Raw genomic sequence first — 22,284 nt, forward strand, 5'->3', positions numbered from 1 at the left:
ATTAAGTACGTCTTCTCCCAAGATTGTAACCTAAATTATCAAAATATGTTGTGATGAGTGTTTGAGAGCTACTTGCATTTATGTGAGTTGGAGTATTGTTGATTTGATTATGGTTTGGTGATCTAATATTATTAATTATTAATTGTTGGTTTTGTAATGTACTTGCTGGTAAGTTGGTTTGGTTTTGGGCCTTCAATGTTCCAAATTATGTTTAATTTGGTTTTGAATTGAGTTTTTAGATACCTTGGGTTTGAAGTGTTGGTTTGTTTAATTGGTTTTGATTTAGTCATCTGCTGTGTTATATTTGATTATACTAGTCGTTGGAGCACGCGCTACGCGCGTGCCCCCCCGACGGTAAGATATGTAAATATCGTGGTAGTGTTTGGGTTTTGTAATATTCGTTGTTGTGTTCGGTAATAATTGCAAGGAAACATGAATTTGTAACAAGGAGTAGTAATAAGCTTTCTATGGGGAAATATCTATGAAAAAACAATTATTAAAAGTGAGGTTATCTAGAATTGATTTGAATTAAATTATACCATTGTTTAAGATATTAATTTAAAGCGCAATACGATTTCTTATTACCTAAATAATTTTCGAATAGCTTTATTTTAAAATGACTGTGATAAAAAGGAGTAGTAAAAAGGAAATGCAATATTAAAGATTAAGGTTATGTAAAATGAATTAAATGTAAAAGATATAGAATTGTATTGTTGTTTTGAAAATGAGTTTACGAGAAAGCACTCATTTGGCAAATAGATCAATGTGTTGACTATTTTAAAATATGTTGCTTTTAAAGTAGAAGATGAAGAATTTAGGTGAATGGGAAGACCCTTCACAAAATACATAAGTTTACATGCTATTTAGCTCCTGTTTTATTGACAAACATTTCTATACGTAATTCTGTTTTAGCGTTCATTATTAAGCACATTATTAAGCACTAAAACCTGTGTGAGTTGTACATTACAACTATTTCTCTCATTCTTGACTTTAATTTGTTCATGTAAGACAATATTGAAGGGTGTTCTTCTAACATCAAGGTTATTAGTTGCAAAGAAAGGGCAATGATTAAGTACAACATTCATCTAGATTGGTTGGATCGGTATCTTCATCGATCATGGCTAGCAAAAGTTGATGAATGATGTTCGAAGTATTAGTTAGAGATTACAAAAAGATGTTAATAAGGAAGAAAAGAAAAGAATCAAGTAAGAGCGAGATGAGTTAAGTTGTTTTGGAATGAAGTGACACTATACACACACACACTCTCTCTCTCTCCCTCTCTCCCCTTGGTCTTGTCTCTTCGTTTCCTTTTTTAAATGTTTTATTTTTAATGGCTTTGAAATATATATAGGCCGCATTTTATCCCATTTTACTCATTCCTTCTATTATTGGCCGAAGCTCTTTTTCTCACCATCTTTCTTTCTTTTCTAATCTCTTTTGTTCATGTTCCATCTTTAGAAAGGCTCTAAAATTATAGGTTGCATTTGCTCTCTCCCTCTCAATCCTCCTTCTCCCCTCGACCTCTTTATCTTTCCCATTTTTCTTCATCTCTCTTTCTTTTTGCCTCCACCTCTCTTTTTCTCTCCTAGCCCCCCTCTCTCTTTTTTCTCTCAAGGCCCCTTTGTCTCTTATCGTTCTATTTCTTTCTCTTTTGACCTCTCCTTCCCTCTCTTAGTCCTCTTTCTCGTTCTTTCTTTCTCTCTTAGGCATCTCTCTCTCTCTCTCTCTCTCTCTCTCTCTCTCTCTCTATATATATATATATATATATATATATATATATATATATATATATATATATATATATCCTTACTCCTATCTCATAGTCCCTCTATCTTTTCCTCTCTATTGGACCTCCTCTATCTCGTCCTCCCTTTCGCTCTCCCCTTCCCTCTCGACTTGCTCTGTCTCCTTTTCAGCCCGTCTTTTCTTTCCTTTCCCTTGTTCCGTCTAACTCATTTCTTCTTTTAGCCGAAACTCTTTCTCTTAATCTCTCTTTCTTTTGTAATCCTTCTTGTCCTTATTCTATCTTTAAAAAGGCTTTAAAAAGTTATACGAAGTATTGCACTTGTTGTCCTTCAACCCTTGGCCTCTTTATCTTTCTTAGCTTTTCTCGATCTCTCTCTTTCTTTCGGTCCCCCATATTTCTTTTGCTCTCCCACCTCCCCGCTCTCTCTAGGCTCTTTTATCTATTTTTGTGTAACTGCTTCCTGTTTTGACTCATCTCTCCCTCTTTTAGTCCTCTTTCTCTTTTCTCCTAACTCCTCTCTCATGGCCCTACTTTCTTTCACTGTCTTCTAGACCTCCTCTCTCCGGTACTCCCTTTCTCTCTTTCTTCCGGCACGCTTTGTCATTTTTTCGGCCCGCGTTCTATCTCTTGACCCTTCTTTTCCCGGGTTCCTTCCCCCCTCTCTCCCTCACTCCTATTTCTCCCTTATCTCCCTCTATCCCTCTCTCATCCTCTCCTTCTCACTCTCTCTTCCCATATCCCTCCATCCCCATCTCTTTTTAAAGCTAATTACTACTATGGTTATATAGACAATTTTTTTTTTTAAAGAGCACTTATTGATGGATCTAGCATGATCCTTGTAAAATGTTTGTGTACTTTGTAGTGCTACAAATGTTAAGTTATTTTAGTGGTGTCCCTAGTTATTGTAATTGTTTAAATATTTAATCAAAACATACTAATTTATCAAAATTTAAACATATATACATATAATCAAGGTGTTAGGGTCGTTATTGAATTGTATGTTGTTTTCTTTTGAACATCTTACTTAAAGACGACATCATTATAAATCTAAAACAAAATATACTATATATGATTAAATTTAAAAATAATATACTATATATGATTATAAATTTAAAACAAAATATACTATACGAAGTATATGTTTTCTTTTGACTCATCTCTCCATCTTACTTGTTTATGGTGTGCTTACAAGAAAAATCTATGATTAAGTTGAAGTCAAATATTGAGACAATAATCAACCTTAATTTTAAATAGTTTTACAAGAATATACAAATATTAGACTATTATATAATAAGCCTAGATAAAAATTGTGAAAGGACACGTTGAATAGAACTCTGGTGAAAAACATCTTGGTTGTTGTAATCCTGATACAAATTAAAAAAAAAATCCATTTAAGAAACATGATATAACCATACTATGTATGTTAGGTTGATCACATCTAGTCATCTAATTAGCTTAGCTGACTATATCAAATAACTAATCACATCAATCTTTTAATTTGATCATATAATTTGATAGATGTAAGAGCATTTGAAATTTGATTAATAAGGTTAGTAGTTTTATACCTATACAGTGGATATAGTGGATGCTACTCTATATCTTTAATACTTTTCTCTGTAATAATATCCCTAAAATGTTACTCTTAAAGCATACTATAAAGTCAAGATATTCCAAAAGGCATACTTAAAATTTAAACTTATCCTTATCACCACTACCTTCTTACTCCCATCCTCCTCTCTAACTTTTATTTTATGGGTAGAACAATTCAACACATGAGGTATTTTTATTATGCAAGCTGAAGTTTTTTTGTTAATTTTATGCCAATTTTGACTACAAACTAAACTCTCAAAGGTCCAAATTGACTCTCAAAACCTTATTTATATAAATTTTATTTTTTTATATTATTATTTATAATTGGAATAGTTGTGTTATAAGTAGGTAAGCATTTTTACAAATAAGATAAGTTGCATGGAAAATACTCGTATGTATGCAAGGGAAAAACGAAAATAAGAACATATGAGTGCATTGGAAATGCCTTGCGAAAGGTATGGATTAGTATGCTTATAATCCTCTTTTAGGAGTTCATCTCAAAGCAATAAAAGTCAAAACAGTGGAATTAAAAAAATACTCGTATTTTATAATCTTTGGATATAATCGGATTTCAGGAATAATTACACCTACATACAATGTAATTTGCCTATTTGAGTAGCAAAACATCAGTCAGACACAAATACATTAACTTCATAGAGTCCTTTGGTTGTCTATCTTCTGCTCTAATAATCATCTACAAACAACAGGGTCTGAGGTGAAAAATGAAAACAGTGACCAACCCCATCCACCATAGAATGGATACCAGGGCCAAGTGGTGGAGCTGCAAGTGGATTCACAAAAAAATAAATTAATTTTTTTTAAAAAAAAAAAAAAAAAAAAAAAAGCACACATGCATTCTAATTAAAAATTTGTATTGTTGAACTTTCTTTATCGATATCCTATACTACCTCCAATATTAATTTCTTCTTTGGATAATACTAATGTTAACTACTATAGATACATTTTTCGATTTAAATATTAAATTATTAATCACATTAATACAACCAGCTGCAACACAAATTATAAGTAGAGCATATCCACACATCTAAATGTTCCAAAAGACAACTGTAGCATACTATAAGAAATCACACAATAAGCATTCTACAGAAAATTGTGGGTCTTCCCATGAGAGCCTGTGCGAGCAGCCATAAGAAAATGCATGCCAATAACTAACCAAAAAGGCATTACATATACAAGCAATAACCAAGTTCATTATCTATCATGCTTGCTAAAAAGAATAATGTGTTGCCAATTTCTCTAATCTAAATATAAATGTACTGTATAAAGCAGAGCATAAGAAGATGAGAGGTTTTCACTACTAGAAATAGGCTAAATAGCGACGGAATTGTTGCGATGAACCCCGTTTTCCGTCGCAAAGTTCACATTTTTCGACGGAATATGTTTCGTCGCAATTTAGCGACGGAAAAGTTGAGTTACGAGGCTGTATCCGTCGTAAATTTTCCGACGGAAATAAATTCCGTCGCAAATTATGCGTTTTTTTTTTTTTGAAAATTAAAAATCTGGCTCGACCTAAAAAAAAGGGGGGAAAGAGCAATTGAAGCAGCAGAGAGAGAAAGAGAAGGAGAGAGAAAAAGAGAAGGAGAGAGAGAAAGAGGGCGGCGCGTTATCTCCAGCGACAGTGACGCTTGCCGTCGGCGCAAACCCACCGCCGAGAACGAAACAGAGAAAGAAGGGTGAAAGAAAGAGAGAGGAGAACGAGAACGAGAAAGAGAAAGAGAAAGAGAAGGAGGAAGAGAGAGCTTTCGAGGAAGTGTTTCCGCCGATTGACGGTCGTGGTTGTTTCCGGCGAGCAACTGCCGCGTCTAGGTAAGTGTTGCCCTCTAAGTTTTGTTTTTTGTTTTTTTTTTTTTTTTAATTTTGCAAAAAAACCACCACCGGCTAACCTTTAACCACCACAACGCAGCCTCTGCGCCGCTCCTCCGTCCCCTCGCCGTGACTAAAGCACCTACATTGATATTGGCTGAAAATTCAGTAAGTTGTCCTTTGCTTCCCCCATTTTTTTTCAATTTAATTTTGTTTACTTATAAACCCTTACTTATTTTATTTATTTTTAATTTTTTGTAGGATTTGTACAATTTTGTTGGTTTAATTGTTAAAAAGAAGTGCAGATCTAAAGGTTAGTTACGTTACAATGTGTTTTAGTTTAATTTTTTTAGAATTATGTTAATATAAAGTATCTTAATTTAGTTTAGTTTTTTTAGAATTATATATGTTAGTTTAATTTAATATATAAAACGGTAGTTTGGTTTGGTTTAGTTTAAGATGATATATTAGTTTACTTTGGTTTGGTTTGATTTGGTTTATATTAATAGTATGGTGTTATGATATGTTTCTCTTGTTTAGTTTAATCTTGATATATTTGTTTAATATTATGTATGTTAGTTAAGTATATATTTTTTAAAATTAATCTTATAATTAATTAATTGCTCCCTTGATCTTTAAAAAAAAAAACAATGTTAGTTTGGTTTGGTTTAGTTTAACATAATGTAGTTTAGTTAATATTATGTTAATATAATGTGTTTTAGTTTAATTTATTTTAACATAAAGTATCTTAATTTAGTTTAGTTTATTTAGATATATGTTAGTTTAATTTAATGTATAAAACGGTAGTTTGGTTCATCGTCGAAGGGATCGATGATTGGTGGTTTTGAGCTCATCGCCATTGTTGTTGAAGGATAACGTATTTTCTCTCTCTAGGTTTCTCTCTCCTTGTTCCCCTTAATACTCTCAACCTTTTTTCTGAGATGAGAAGAAACAGAGCAAAGGGAGTAGGAAAGTCGGTGAGAATTCAAAGGGCAATTTCGGAATTCCATTAAATTCGGGGGTTAAGATAGTATCATATAGACATATACATCATCATTCATCAAGCCCAATCTCTTATTTTGCCATTATTTTAGGGACAGAAAAGTAAGCTAAATCTCAACTTGAACACAGGAAAACACAATAATACTAAAATTCAATATACATCATTAATAACATCAACAATAAGATCAATAATCAATAAGCATATAACGGATTGCATACAAGTGATACAACTACGAATCGAGTTCAAAACAGAAACTTACACTCTGCTCTAAATTCTACTGTTCTCTAGTTGTTCATAATCAAGAAGCATCCTACCATCTTTCTCTAATCAAATAAATTAATAACAAAGAACAAATATAATCCATGAAACTAAAATTCATTCATAATTATGAATTAAAACCAACCAAAATGAATCAAAGATCCAATTTTGTAAACAAAATTAATCTGGGAAAAACATAATTGAAATTAAAAGAGGGTCAATTGAAAAAGGCAAATTAAACAAGATAAAGGAAAGAGGAGACAAATTGCGAGTTTGTGCGTGAATCTAACAATAAACAAAACCCTTAAAGAGATGATCTTCTCTGGTATTGAAATGTTAGATTCACGGACAAACATGAAATATGATTATAAAAAGGATAGAGATCTTACCTCAAGAAGCTGCTTTAATGGAGGAAATTAAAATACAATCTCAGACTGAACGGGAACCTCGGAGACGGCGGGCCAAAACTGGAGGAATCGAATTCACAAGAGAGGAGTGGTAATCGATCAACTAATTCAAAGAAAAAACTTAACCTCAGAAACTGCTCCAATGGAAATTTTGAGCTAATCGCCATTGTTGTTGAAGGAAACATATTTTCTCTCTCTAGCTCTCTCTCTCCTTGTTTCCATAAAAAGTCTGAGCTTCTTTCTGAGATGAGAAGAAAGAGAGCTAAGGGAAGTTGGTGATAAATCACTCAAGCTGTCAAGCATGAAGCATCAACCAATTAGAATAAAGGGTAATTTCGGCAATCCATTGATTTCGGGGGTGTAAGTGTAATAACCCCAAAAAATACTGTTACTAACTTCCCACTTTTATTAAGGGTTATAGAAAAGCGTTAGGCGTTATCACAGTAACAGTAATAATTTAGATTTTTTTATTTCAAGGAAATAAATTTCTAGGGTATTACATAAATAACAATATTATTATTTTGTAGTTTTATACTACCATAAACCTGAATTCACAAAAGATTTTCTTAAAAATATTTATAGAGTAGCCTAGATTATACAGTATGCTCTTTTTTTTGGTGTTCTACCCGTTTCACCCTTTGGGCTAATCCGGATTTGAGGATCAATTCTGGGCGGTTAGGTCCTAGTCCCCTCCCAATTGTTGTTGTGTGGGATCGAACACAAGTCCTCCCTACCAAGTGTAGTCTCAATCACACTACAACAGTCAATTGATATACCATATGCTCTATCACATAAGCTAAAGTCTTGATGTTTTTGTTTCCTATAATTCTTCCCATATGAAATCGAATCACTATTTATTTTTAAAAATATTAATTTAATTCGTGTGTTCTTTTAATAAGTAAAAAAAAAATATAAGATTTCACTTTCACCGATTTTTACTAGCAACACTTTGACTTTTACAATATTCATACATTTTTTTTTATTTAGAACATACACTATTCATATATTTCACTTTGAGTAACTTTGGTGATTTATAATTAAGAAAAAATATAGTCATGTGAAATTTTATTAGACTCACTCGACTTATACTTTATTTACTAATGTCAAATTTTATAATTTTTACATACAGTGTATTGGTCTATAAAAAAATTAATATATTTACATATTGGTAATACTCCCTCCGTTTTTAAACACTTGCTCCATTTTCCTTTTTCCGGCCGTTTTTAAATACTTGCTCCATTTCCTTTTTCTGGAAATTTTTTACAATATTTAATTCATTTCTCACACTTAGTGGACCAATGATGAGTCTATTTTATATGTATATTTATTCCCCATCCCACGGTCATATTTGTGCTTATTTGAGATCTGTGGAGCTATTTTTATTACTAATATACGTTTTCTAGTGTTTTTGTAGAGTTGGTATTATTTAGTAGGAATTTGCAGAATTGTGACAATTTCAGAGCTTATTAGACCACTACAAAGATATTGGAGTTTGATCGTATTTTATGATCGAATAATTTAAGCCCAAGGCCGAGTTAAAGGAATTTGGTTCGGTGATTAAGGGCTTGATTCAATAAAGAGGTCCAAAGTTTCAATGTTTAATTAATATCATGAACCAAATTAGTGTCGCAGATCAAGTATGAAATAAAGAAGCTTCGGGCCAAAGGCAAACGAAGCCAAAAAGGCCCAACTCGCTGCTATGGTAACCGGGCCCGATCGGTCGGAGCCTGGCCCGATCGGGTGCGCATATTTCTACCGCATTGTTGCTGGCGTGATATTACTGCCTTCATGAGTTGGGGTTCTACTAATATTGGGCTTTGTTCTTAAAGCCCAATAGCCTTTCCTTTGTTGAAAAGTAGTAGTACGTAGGGTTTGGAGTTAGAAGTAGTAGTATTAGACTTTTGTTAGGAAGAATAATAAAATAAGAGTTTTAGTGAGGATATGATTCTTTCTTCCTTATAAAGAGGAGTAGTAGTAGTATTACGGAGGGGAGGTTTTTCTTTTCATAAGTTTTTTTTAGTTTAGTTTTAGATTAGTTTTTTAGTTTTAGTTTTCTTTTCTCTTTCTCTTTCCTCTTAATTAAACTCTTAGTATTTCTTTCTCTTTTGTTTCTCTCTCTACAACTCTTGGTTTAATTCCATCCTTTATTTAATCTATTGCTCTTTATCATGTCTCCTTTAATTGCTTTGTTTAGTTTATATTTAATTATGTGTGAGTAGTTTAATTTCTAGGGTTTTGGGGATCCATAAATAATATGAAGGGTAATTTATTGTTGTTAATTGTCAATGCTAGATTAATTTCCTATTGATTGATTTAATGCTCTGTGAGTAGATTAGGCCTGATCTTTTATGCATGAGTTTGATAATATTGATTCGAGATTCGACAGATGAGAATTGATGTTTAGGTCTAGTTTCAATAGGCCGGTAAATTAATTCTGTGATTGTAATACGTAGCGAAAGCCCTTTATGATCTGATTAATTTATGCATTGATGATTGATTATTATGTTTTACCCTGGAATATTATTTATTGGTGAACCTATGCCCTAGGCCTTTTATTCATTGTTTCTCCTCCTACTTTTATTCTTTCCCACTTTTACTCTTAGTAGTTTAGTTTCCTTCGATTATTATATTTTGGTTACTTTATAATCTAGATTATATTAATTAATTAGGAATAGAAAGACTCGTTTCTCTGTGGATTCGACCCTACTTCCCTATCTACATTAGTTAGAGGATTTAGGAATTACTTTTGATTAGGGGATACGACTTTACCCTGTCAACCAACATAATACTATATCTCATAATACAATATTTAATTCATTTCTCACACTTAGTGGACCAATATAATAGAGTACCTAAATTGGTTATTTTATTTAATTTATTAACTTTACAAACATTAATTAGTTATTTCTAATAATAAATAAAAATTATAATTAAATTAATTGTATAATTAATACATATAGGTAAGAGAAAGTGTGGTGGCAAACTTTTTTTTATACCACGGGTGGGGTGATTTTTGGAGAAAGTATATTGTACTATGGTATAAATGATGTGGTGGGGTGAGAAAGTGGTAGAGAGAGATGGGGGCGGGTCGGATGCGGATGATGGTACCTCCATACCCGACCCATACCCGCCTAAAAATCTTATACTCATCCCCGCCCCACCACCCGTGGCGGGTACAATATCTACATCCATATCCGCCCCATCGGGTACAATATAGGATCCATCCCCGCCCCATCACCCACTTGGATATTCATACTCACCACATACTCGCCCCAAAATCGTCCCAAACGCATTGCCATGATGCTCTATTGTATCACATTAATGACAATTATATCAAATTAGGTTAAGAAAATTGGAACTTTCACTATTCAAGCTTATTGAGTTTTAGGGATATAAATTTCATAAATTCTAAACTCTTCTAAAAGAAATATGGTGTGGGTATAAGGTGGGTACGGGGCGGGTCGGGTACACATTTTATACCCATCCCCGCCTCATCACCCGCCAAACCTCCCTCTATCCCCGCCCCACTTGGACGGGGATGGGGCGGGTCTTCCATTTAACCCGATCCACTGCCATCCCTAGGGTTGATACGTAAATAATCGACAAAATTTGTCCATCAAAGAGAATTTTTTATTTGATATATTTCTAATTTTTCAATCAAGATAATACTCGTACTGCGTAATAATTAAAAAAAAAAAAAAAAAAATTCTCAGTTGTTGGGGTTGGGTTCTCTACTTCTCTGCAGCTTCCTTCTTCTGTCGTTACTCAATCTATCGTACTCATTTATCTCTCTCCTCTAAAAAAAAGCTTCAACTTTACTCTTTTTTCTTCACTCCATTGAAATGACATGATTATTCATTTTATCCAATGATTTTTTGCTAATTATTCTTCATATTCAATGGCTTCATCGATTCAACATGGTAATACTATTTTATTCATCTCTTATATTTGTTGGAATTTATTTTTTATTTTTTATTTTTAGATTGATTGATTAATTGTTATTAGTGTTTATTGATTGTGAATCTTGAAGAGAGAATTTTGATTTTGAATTAGGGTTTAAGTGAAGTTCTTATGTAAGATCAGTAGAATTGTATGATTGAGGGAATTTTGGTTTGGTTTGAATTAATTACTTTGGTTTTAAAATTGGGATAAATTAAGCTCGTTTTGAGATGCTTGATGATGAAATTTATGAAAATTTTACGGAATTCGAGAAGAGTGGATGCTTATAAGTATACATGATTAATTTGTATGATACTGGGGATTATATTATTGTTGGAAATAATTTCTACTGAAAATAATTGATGAATTGGATATACAACTGTAGTTATTGAGTAAATTGCATACTTCTGGATCTTCTTGGAACATTTTAGGGCAGAATTGGTATTATTACCGTGTTCATGTTGTTTGTAGTAATCGATTACCAGGGAATAAAGTCATGAAGTAACATTCCAAGAGTTGTTTAATGTTTCGATTTAATGTGATTCACCTCTTTTTATTAGGTTGTTATGGGTTGTAGATATGCATCAATTATTACTGATACATTTACTGATACAGTTGAAGATCAAGACTTGGAAATGGGTCATATCACACCCACACCTAACCGAACACCAATGGAGCCGTCCCCTTCTCCATCGCCAACCTCTACGTCGGCCCCTGCTTTGGTTCTCTCTAATTCTGGTAAACGCATTGACCAAGCAGGCAAGAAGAAGTATGTGAAGCAGGTAACTGGTCGCCACAATGACACTGAGCTGCACTTGGCTGCTCAGCGAGGTGATTTAGAAGCTGTAAAGCAGATTTTGGGTGGGCACATAAATTCACAGATAGGGGAAAATCTAAGCGGTGCTGAGTTTGAAGTGGAGGCTGCTGAGGTACGAGCTTTGGTTGTGAATGAGGTTAATGAGTTGGGAGAGACAGCACTTTTTTCTGCAGCTGAAAAGGGACACCTTGATGTGGTTAAAGAGCTGTTGAAATATGCCAATAAGGAGACTCTTACTCAGAAGAATCGTATAGGATTTGATCCTTTGCATGTTGCTGCTAATCAAGGACACCTTGGTGATTAGCTAAACTTCTTCTATAATTTATTTCTTTCCTTTTATTGTTAGTAGTAGGCATGTGAAATTCTTAAAAAAAGTGCTCTTGGTTTACCTATTGTTGTTGATTAATAGGCTTGTCTAAGGCAATTTAATTCTAACTTCTATTGGTTTGGCCTCTCAAGTCTTAAGCCACTAATGTTGTTATTTTGCTCATTAAAATTTAAGCCCCTTCTTATCATGTGATGGGCAAACTTGAAAAAGCCTTTGCGAGGCATTGGGGTGGGGGCCGCTAGCTCTTCTGTTCAGACATTTCAAGTTCATTTAAAATTGAAATGGAATCGGTAGCCTTTGATCTTTAAAGGTGAATTTTTTTGTAAGGGACTTAAAGGAAATGTTGCTTGCATGTATAGTTGGATTTAATCTTATGGGATTATAACTCACAAATTTCAATATTAGGTTTTGAAGTATGACTAGATCCTAGTTTTTTCTAACACCGCTCATAGGTCAACTAACCAGTTACATAGGTCAGCGCTTGAGAGTAGAGGGGGAAGATAAGTGAATTTCCTACTCCCAAACAAATTATATGGCGGGGCTTGAACTTGTGACCTCAAAGTCGCAAGATGAATCCCCACTACCTCCACCAAGCATGTTTGGTTTTCCTTCTGCTAGTTTGTTGAATCCGCTCCAATTACTTATCTTTGAAAAATGAAAAATACGAAATATAATGCACAGATAAAGTCAAGTTTTTAAGCTTATCTTGTAGTAGTTATTAGGTCTTCTGATACCTATAACCTACTAATTTCTTACTGTAACTTATGCTTTGCTATTGACTAGGTCATTTATTCCATCTGTTTCATTGCAGCAATCGTCCAAGTGCTGTTAGACCATGATGCTGGGCTAATAAAAACAATTGGACCATCAAATGCTACTCCTCTGATATCTGCAGCTACAAGAGGACATACAGCTGTAGCTTATGAGCTTCTGTCGAGGGATAGCAGCTTAGTGGATTTATGTAAATCCAATGGGAAAAATGCGCTTCATTTTGCCGTCCGCCGGGGCCATGTGGACATTGTAAAAGCATTGCTTGATAAGGATTCAACATTGGCTAGGAAAACTGACAAAAAAGGTCAGACTGCTTTACATATGGCTGTAAAAGGGAATAATTGTGATGTTGTGAGAGCACTTCTTGAAGCAGATGCAGCCATTGTTATGCGCACAGACAAATTTGGTAATACAGCTTTGCATGTGGCTACCAGGAAAAAGCGGGCAGAGGTATATAATATCGCCCTTAGATTTGCTTGTCTACCTCTCCATATAGTACTTGATTTGAAGGAATGAAAGATAGGCTAGCTATCTCTTTCTGTCATTTGGTGACTTTCTACCTAGTATGCTGCAAATTTAATTGGTCATTTTTCAATTGTCATATTCCCGAAGGAATTTGAGATCATAGACTTAGGCCCTGTATAGTTCACCTTATTTCAGGTACTATTTACTTATTTCAGATTAGATCATAAAAATAAGCTCAGATCAGAATAACAAAAAAAAAAAGGTGAAATAAACATAGCCTAAACTAAGTTTTACTTAATGTCTTATAGATATGACGACATGAACATATATAGAACTATAAGCTTATGTGTTCTGAAAAAGTATGGTTTTACATGGTCAATATCATCTTCTTGTCCATACCATATTACCTAGGGTGGCTAACATATTTAGGAGATTGGAAATGTAAGTTCCTGTATCACAACTAAATGTCAACGAAAAATTTGAGGTTTTTGTTTATCAAATTATAATAGCTGCTTAAGCCATTATATGGGTAAGTAAGACTAGGAACAACATCTTCCTTTTGCTATCCAGTTGTTCACTGTTTGTTTGTTCTCATTAACCTGGCAAGAGGAAAGAAAAAGAAATGTTTGGAAAGTATATATTTTTTTTATTAAAGGTATCAATCATTAAAGATAATTGTTGGAGCATTGGATATAGTGACCATAGGCCAGGTTTAGCCTGGATTTGATACACAATCTTGTTGTGGATGTTTCCAAAGCTAACTCAATATAGAAAAATAGTAGAGATTATTGATTATGAAACTGGCAAATCTTGAACGTGTTGAATTTTTCTACCTATAATCTGACCTTTCTATCTTCAATTTCTTGACAAGATGATTTTATAATACCCTAGTTGAAGCTTTATTTTCTCCCTTTATATTGATAGCATGAAGCTGATACATTAATAAAAAAATAAAAAACTTTAAAAATTCTACCCCCTTCAAATAATCTTTTCATATTTCCTACTGTCTAGTGAAAGCGGTCGCCATGTGCTTTAAGTTTTTTCTTTCCTTACCAAGCCTTTAAGGAGTTCCTTTCTTTAGCCTTTTTTTCAAGAGTCTTTCCTAAACCTTACAAGGAAACAAGAAAATCTTTTTGGCAAAAAGCTTTAGCTCTTGAACATTCAATATGCCAAGAGTCCATCTTTGGGTTACATTGTTGCATGACAAAACTAAGGTATATTATTATTAAATGAATTTCCTCTTCTGCTTAAAGCACTTAGGGGCTAGAGTTATCACTAGTTTTATATTGAAAGCTCCTTATTCTTCCAGGTGGCAATTTGTAAAATTAATTGTGAACTTTTGACATGCTAGATTGCTAGCATCTAAGGCCTACGGTTGTATGCTGAAAATCGTCCGAAACTTGCCACTTACTAAATCCTGATTCTGGTTGGGGTGTGAACTGTATAGTGATTGAGAGACTTGAAATGAAGTACACAAAATGTAGCGATTAAAAGGGACTAACTTTTCAACCGATTGTGACAAAGAGAGTAAATTGGCCACCGCTAAATGAATAGATGACAGTGAAACCAAAAACTAGTAACAAAAGAGAGACATAAATTATATATGCAGGGTATTAGTATTCTTAATTAAACTTTGATACTTTTGTAATCTTGCTTCTTTGATTTTATTTGGTAGGTCTATTACCAAACTTTACTTAGTGCTACAGCTGGTACTAGGTCGTCTACTTTCAATTAGACACCTCAGAAAGAATATTGGCATTTATAAAAAAATAACTGATAACAATATCCCAACATAGATTTGTGCATCCTTATAGATGGAGGGGGAAAAGAGCTAACCTTAGTTACTGGAATCAGGTTTTGAACTCATATGCAGGAACAAATAGTTTGGCTTATGAACAGCAATATAATTTAGTTTGGCTTATCAGGACTAACTCTATAGTCTCTCAACGGTTATTAATAGTACTCTGTATTTTTGCTCAAGAAATGTATGTGTAATAGTATTTGTAAAAGCCTGAAACTATCAGTAATAGTATTTGAGTTTTTTTTTTTAATGCACATACTCTCATTTTATATTACGAAGTATTTAGCTGGATATTTTTCTTTTTTTTTACTTGTGTCATTATTATCCTTCGAAATTTTGTACTTATCTTAAACCCTTATACATCTTATCCACAGCCGTGGTGGCTTGTTTAATCTATTAGCTGTCAGTTGCAGCTTTTGTTGCCTCTTGTACCGTTGAACTTGTAGAGAATCATTGTTATAATTTTTTGTCCATTTGTTTCCAGACTCCAGAATAATGATTTCACAGTATAAAATCCTCGCCAGTTTTGCATGCTCTTTAAAATCAAGCTAGTTATTGGGCCCAGGCAATGCCCCAGACTCAGTGGCGATTCCAGTATGGGTTCAGTGGGTTCAGCTGAACCCATACTGGATTTGGAGAAAAACTTATCAGTTTTTAAAATTAATAAAACAGGGAAACTATATATGTAAAATAAAACGCGAACATACTTGTTCTCTATAGCAGTAGCGCAGCGGATAGAGCTTGGTTTACCTAACTTACAGGCCGTGAGTTCGAATATTACCAAGCTCCTTTTTTGGTTATTTTTTATATGTTTCTATTATTCCCTTTTGCTCACCCGTATACCCAAATACCCAATCACCTATTAACCCAATGTTTTTGTTTTTTTGACAATCACCTATTAACCCAATGATAACCCTTTGAAGTTTGACAACATTCTAACATAATCCATTCCTAAAATCCCCCTGCCTCTCTCTCTAATCTATTGTTTAAATTTATATTTTCTAGTCCATGATTTTTTTTATTTTTTCTTTTTGAAGAATTTCATCATCGTCGACTTCAATTGTATTTTTTTTTTTTAAATGGTACTCCCTCCGTCCCTTAATACAATGCCTCTTTTGAGCATTTATTCCTCACATAATAAAGAGAAAGAGGCATTGTATTAAGGGACGGGGGGAGTATTATACTATTATTTTTCTTAACATGTGCACACCCATTTTTTTTTTTTTTTTTATAATTATTTTTATTAAAAAAAGTTTGTATGTTAGGTATGTATTATGTGTTTAGTGACTTTGAACCCATAACGAACAATTTCTGGAATCGCCACTGCCCAGACTGTGTTATTGTTTGAGCAAAAAATATTTATTATCTCATACATAAAATCCATGATTGAATCCCACCTCATCTTCTCCTTTGTTACATTTTTTCTTGATTATTATTTATTTGGTAAATGATGACATGAAATATGACATCTTTAACAATTAAGTCTATCGTTAAATCTTGAATCATGTGCTCACATCTTGTAAAAACCAAATGGTCAAGTCTCTATCATGTATATGGATGACATGGACTGGGGTGGGGGGGGGGGGGGGATGTCGCAGGGCATATATATTTGCTTAAATTATTTTTGTATGCCATTATTCTGTTAGATATCGCAGTTTCTGAGCTGAACCTTTCTGTTGATCTTCTGCAGATTGTAAATGAGTTGTTACAGCTTCAAGACATCAATGTTAATTCTTTAAACAGTGATCACAAAACTGCACTTGACATTGCGGAAGGACTTCCCCTCTCTGAAGAATCCTCAGAAATCAAAGATTACCTTGTTAGGAATGGTGCTCTTAGGGCTAATGAACTGAATCAACCTAGGGATGAGTTAAGAAAAACTGTGAGCCAGATTAAGAAAGATGTGCATCGGCAGCTCGAACAAACAAGGCAGACCAACAAAAATGTTAGTGGAATTGCCAAGGAGCTCAGAAAACTTCACAGGGAAGGGATAAACAATGCCACTAACTCGGTAACTGTAGTAGCTGTGCTTTTTGCGACTGTTGCTTTTGCAGCAATTTTCACTGTTCCAGGTGGTGATAATGATGATGGGATGGCTGTAGCTGCTAGAACAGCTTCTTTCAAGATATTCTTTATCTTCAATGCGATTGCACTTTTTACCTCTTTGGCAGTTGTGGTAGTTCAGATCACTCTTGTCAGAGGTGAGACAAAAGCAGAGAGACGAGTTGTGGAAGTTATCAACAAGCTGATGTGGTTGGCATCAGTTTGCACTTCTGTTGCATTCATGGCATCCTCTTACATAGTTGTTGGACGAAAGCATGAGTGGGCTGCAACACTTGTTACGGTTGTTGGGGGTGTGATAATGGCTGGGGTTTTGGGCACAATGACCTATTATGTGGTAATATCCAAGCGGTCTCGGTCCTTGAAGAAAAAAGATAGAAGTGCAAAGAGAAGCGGGTCTAATTCATTGTATCACTCTGAGTTTTCCAATTCAGAACCAGATCGATTTTATGCCCTCTAACCCTTTTTCAGTTTTTCTGTTCGTACAATGAGGAATACCCCCTGTTGCAATAGTTATGAAGGCCAGAAACCTGTCTTACTATCAGGCAATTTGTGGGAGGATTGTGACTTGTATTTATATTAATAATAACTGTAAAATATGGTGATCAATCGTGTTTTATTGTCTCTGTGCTCTGTCAATGATGGACTGCAGTATCGAGTTAGAAGAGCGGGTGTAGTTGCAACTTACAAGAGTGGTCAGCTAGGTGTGCTGTCTACCCCATCTTGACGCTGGTAAATATTCTTCTGTTAATTATGCAAGAATGGTGGTCTGCCATTCTTTACGGTGCTGGATCTTTGATCTTTTATGTATCTCTCTGTTGTATCAACTTAAACCTTAGGTGAATTTTAATCATGATCACGCATTGTTGTTGATGTAACCTGAATATATTTGTTTATATCACATGTAGTTAGTGTCTTATCTCTGTAGAGAATAATTATCATTTTCCTTTCACAAGTACTTTTCACACTTAGCTCTTCATGTTTGAATTCCTCTGAGTTGATATCCTCAAAAGGCAAGAAGTTGTGGATACAAGGTATAAAGGAAACCCATAGCATGATTGTGTATAGACTTGCGTACACGGAGTGCTAATGTAGAGGGCGTGTACGAGTATGACCCTGGCTCGTGTATAACTGGACAGTTGATTTCCCAACTTGAAGAGAATGCAAATCCATGATTCATGGAAAATCTACTTTCATTCAAACATAGCTGAGATTATGGTACTACAGTTTCACAGTAGCAGTAAAAATAACCAAAAGTGACTAATGGAATGAGGCAAATGACCCACCATCTTTATTGGCATGGTTTGATGAAACTAGAACAGGAGTTTCACACAAGTAACATAGTGTCTAGATCTTGCCTAGTAGCTGTTAGTATACCACCAGCACCACCTCTAATTTATTGTGTTATTCACTACCTGACTTCGGAATGAGGCATGATAAGCCCAGCAGCACACAGGCCAGCACCGTGCATATCTCGGACTTAAAGTGTGCAAATATAAGTGTATAAATGCACAGACTCGAATGTATGCCTTGTGCTAAGGTTAGGATTACTTGTGCAAAAGGCCGGTATGTAGGCAGCAAGAAGATCGACGCGAGTCCAAATGTGAAACAACAAAAGGATATTGCAGAGTCAAGTAAGCTGTAAGGAGTACAAGAATCTTGTTGACCATATGCTCATTCAATCTAATTCAATCACTCTGGTTTTAAACTTCTATTTCCTTGAAACTCCAAGACAGTGAAATAATTAAAAATCAGACCCTGTACTTAAAATTTATTTCAACCCAAAAATGATGATGTATGTTGGGAATCTCTGAACAATTAATTTGTGTCAAGTACACTGAAAATCATGAATATTTGGTTGACTATTAAAGAGAGGACAGAAGAATAAAACAAGAGGGAAAAAAAAAAAAAAAATCACAAATCAAAGGTAAATTAACACTCAGTTTGCTAATTATGCAATGAGCCAAAACCATATTAGATTAGCATACAAGTATCTTAACATAATTCACTTGATTATCTTTTATATAAGTTTTAAACACCCCCTCCCCCTTTTTCCTAGAACTTTTTCTTCTATCTTAACCCCTGCATATGCTTGTTTGATCATCAAGAACAGCAAACCTCGAAGAAGGGAACGAATGACAACCGGCTTCACTCAATGTTTTTCGAGATTGTAGTGCTTGCTGAGATGACTGCTTGCAATGAGCAATGGCTCCTTGGATCAATGAGGTCTCAATCTCTGATTTCGCGCTGCTGCTTCTCTTAAGCAGTGGAAAATTATCCTTCAACCCATTTGAGTTACTTGTCGAAACACCTGATGAAGAAGAGGAAGACGAAGAAGAGGAAGAAGACCCTGGTGAAGATGAGGAAGATAACTTTGTTGCTGTTGATGAACGTCGCTTAAATGCACCAGAGAATGATCTCCTGTGACAAATTTTACCTTCTTTAGCATCATTTTGTCTGTCAAATCTATCCTGAGAAACAACTTGATCGATTTGTTTGCATGAAATTTTCTTACTTCCCTTCATTTGTTTCTCTATATGATCCTCCTTTGACCTCGAAATCGAGCCCTCCTCTTTGTTTTTGGCTACTGAGGAAGAAACAGATAACTCATCTGATTTTCCAAACAATGACTTAATCTTAGTCTTCAGCTTTCTAGTCCAAGACTTCTTTACATTATTATCACCAATAAAATTTTTATGAAAGTCTTCGCCATTTGCATAAACACTGAAATACTCTTCAGGATTAAGTTCTCTGCTAACCTGACAAGATTCAACGGGAGATATATTGCAGGACTCGAAAGGAGTAGTGCTTGTTAATGGCGTAGTTGCAGCATTTGTTCCCAAAGGAGTGCTGTAAAACTCATTAAAATTCTTTGGTGTTGAGTCTTGAAGAAGTTTTTCAACCATCTGTAATCGAGGCGGAAGGTGTAGAGGGAGTAACTTCCCCATGTAGAAGAGCTCATCAGCAGGGGATGTGGTGGATTCCCTCTCTACATTCACTGTCGACGACATTTGGAACTCGAATTCTCTAGGATGCTGTGGTGAAGACATGTTAGCATTCTTTGAGAGCGAAAAGAAGTGAGCAAACGCGCTCACTTCCATATCTATGTAGTCTTCTTCATCTTCTTCTTCCTCGACTTCAACTTTATGTTCAGTATGATTGTATGAGTAGTAGTCCACAGCCATTATCACTTAGTTTTCTGATGTGAAGTGGTAAAACTGTGAAAGACTGAAGAATGAGGGGAAAAGGATAATAGAATGCTTATTTCTTGTTTAAATAAAAGTGGAGGATGATGCCAAAATGATGAAAAGAAAAGGGTGTGTTTTTAACCCTCTTTTTTGATCTATTTTATAAGTGTCAGAACTCAGAAGTATTGTGAAAACTCTGAAAAACTCCACATATAAAATTCAGAGCATCATGCAGAAGAAACTTTTCTAATGTGTGATAAACTGATGATGGCCCAGTTTCTGACTTATCTGTCTACAGTTTTTAGTGGTATACTGTAAAACCTACGTTGCTACAGTATGTGTCCTAGTGTCTGACTCGACTATTTTGTAACTATTATTCATAATTTTGGCCCAAAAATGACGTTTCAAAGTGCCCTATCTATGTTCAGTGTTGAAAAATGAAAATCTAACGTAGGTACTTGAGGTAAAACGAAGAATCCGAGTAATACAGTTAAAAACATAATTTTGCCTCGTTACATAATACCCTTTTTTTTATTCAGCTGTGGACTTCTCCTGGGTCCTGCTTCACTTAGAAGAAAATCATGACTTGTTTTAGAAGGTGAATGATCACTTAAAATAAAGTACTTGATTATCTTAATTGCTACTTATGATGTTACTTTTTCTTCAATTGGGTTCTTTATTCATACCATATAATATGAATAAAATTTCATCATTATACATCAAATTAAACTAATGTCACTTGATTTTCCTAATCAGGGGCTCGACGAATCGATAAAGTTATCGGTTTTCTGCATTTCCCTTTGCTCATATGGTGGCTGACAACGGCCTTATCAGAACTTACTCAAAAGATGAGAATGTTCCTAAGCACAATCTTAAAAAATGCAAGAAGAAAGAAGGAGAATTAAAGGGAAAAAGATGATAAAAAGGAGAGTTAATAAAGAAAGAAATACATGCTTAATGTATATGTTTTGGCTGACAAAGCATCTTAATTAAAAATTAAGTACTCAACACCTTTTTCTTTCTTGGGGGTAAAAAATTAAAAGGAAGAAAAAAGCATGATTCTCTTGGAGCAATGTAACTGAGATTATCATATTAATTATATCATAATATTTCTATGTATTTTTGCTAGATTGCCAATATAGTCTATTGACTCAAAATTTGAACTTCAATGGCCTAATAAAACCAAATTTAGATTATAATAATATGCTAAGGCTATAGGTTTTTATTTTTTACTACAAATTTTACTGGAATCATGGAGTGTTTCTTGTCTTCTTTTTACTCCTTTAATGTTTTAAGAGTATAAAATATGCACATCTAGGCTTTTTCATAGAGTATCATTTTTACTGTGTTTGATTAATTTAATACTAAGTGTTAGATCGTCTTTTGAAATTGCTATCCACCTATTGCAACCTTTGTAGGTGGGTAATTTTTTACTCGGTATTTATTATTATTATTATTATTTTGGACAATAAGGTGAGATCAAATAATAATTACCGAATTTTTTTCATAAAAGTTCAAACTCAAATTAGTAATTTTTTTTTCCACAACTTTAAATTCCAAATAAAGTGTATCATAATACATCATTAAATGCTTTACTCCATATCAACTATCAACTAAATTGATTGACATTCCAGGATACCTAATGATTGACTCGATATTACACAAGTTCATCACATAGTGTCATGGTGAGTATCATCCTTGCATAATTAAATGTTTTATTACGTATCAACTAAACTGATTGACATTCCAGTATAACTAATGATTGGCTCGATTTTACACAAGTTCATCACAGTGTCATGGTGACAACAATCACTCTAGCTGTTGACTTTTAAAACAGTTAAAACCTCAAAAGATGAAGATTAAAAATCCGACATATAATGGTGGAGAGTTTAGGAAGATTAAATTCAATGCAAAGCTCGAGAACTTTCTTATTTGGAGTCCTCTTTCTCAGGGTTCTTTTCTCTCCCTTTTTTCTGGTTATACTTTTGTTCTTTTGTTTAACAAAAAGGAACTTGTGTAGCTATTTGACATTTTGAAGGGACATTTTCTTTTTCTTATCATTTTTGGTGTATGTTGTTATGTCTT

The 22,284-nt window shown here is 34.1% G+C and overlaps 1 protein-coding gene and 1 pseudogene across 1 annotated transcript; one reads left to right on the top strand and one right to left on the bottom strand.

Moving 5' to 3' along the window:
• Window positions 1-10,526: 10,526 nt before the first annotated feature.
• On the top strand, window positions 10,527-17,966 carry LOC145641895 (ankyrin repeat-containing protein ITN1-like). Its single transcript, XM_081692920.1, has 4 exons — window positions 10,527-10,749; window positions 11,384-11,881; window positions 12,725-13,134; window positions 16,641-17,966. Exons 1-4 carry the CDS (start codon window positions 10,728-10,730, stop codon window positions 17,469-17,471), a joined length of 1,761 nt encoding a protein of 586 aa, XP_081549046.1. The 5' UTR covers window positions 10,527-10,727; the 3' UTR covers window positions 17,472-17,966.
• A 780-nt stretch (window positions 17,967-18,746) lies between these two features.
• Window positions 18,747-20,364, bottom strand: LOC145556167 (putative membrane-associated kinase regulator 4 pseudogene; annotated as a pseudogene).
• Between the last annotated feature and the right edge of the window lie 1,920 nt (window positions 20,365-22,284).

Source organism: Chenopodium album, chromosome 8 (assembly GCF_948465745.1).
Source record: "Chenopodium album chromosome 8, dcCheAlbu1.1, whole genome shotgun sequence".
Lineage (NCBI taxonomy): Eukaryota > Viridiplantae > Streptophyta > Magnoliopsida > Caryophyllales > Amaranthaceae > Chenopodium > Chenopodium album.

What these genes read in the sequence shown, in the direction of transcription:
- LOC145641895 (XM_081692920.1), top strand. Translation starts at nt 10,728, where the DNA reads ATGGCTTCATCGATTCAACATG. An exon ending in GGCTTCATCGATTCAACATG is followed by an intron (nt 10,750 to 11,383) that starts GTAATACTATTT and finishes TTACTGATACAG; the next exon opens with TTGAAGATCAAGACTTGGAA. An exon ending in TGCTAATCAAGGACACCTTG is followed by an intron (nt 11,882 to 12,724) that starts GTGATTAGCTAA and finishes GTTTCATTGCAG; the next exon opens with CAATCGTCCAAGTGCTGTTA.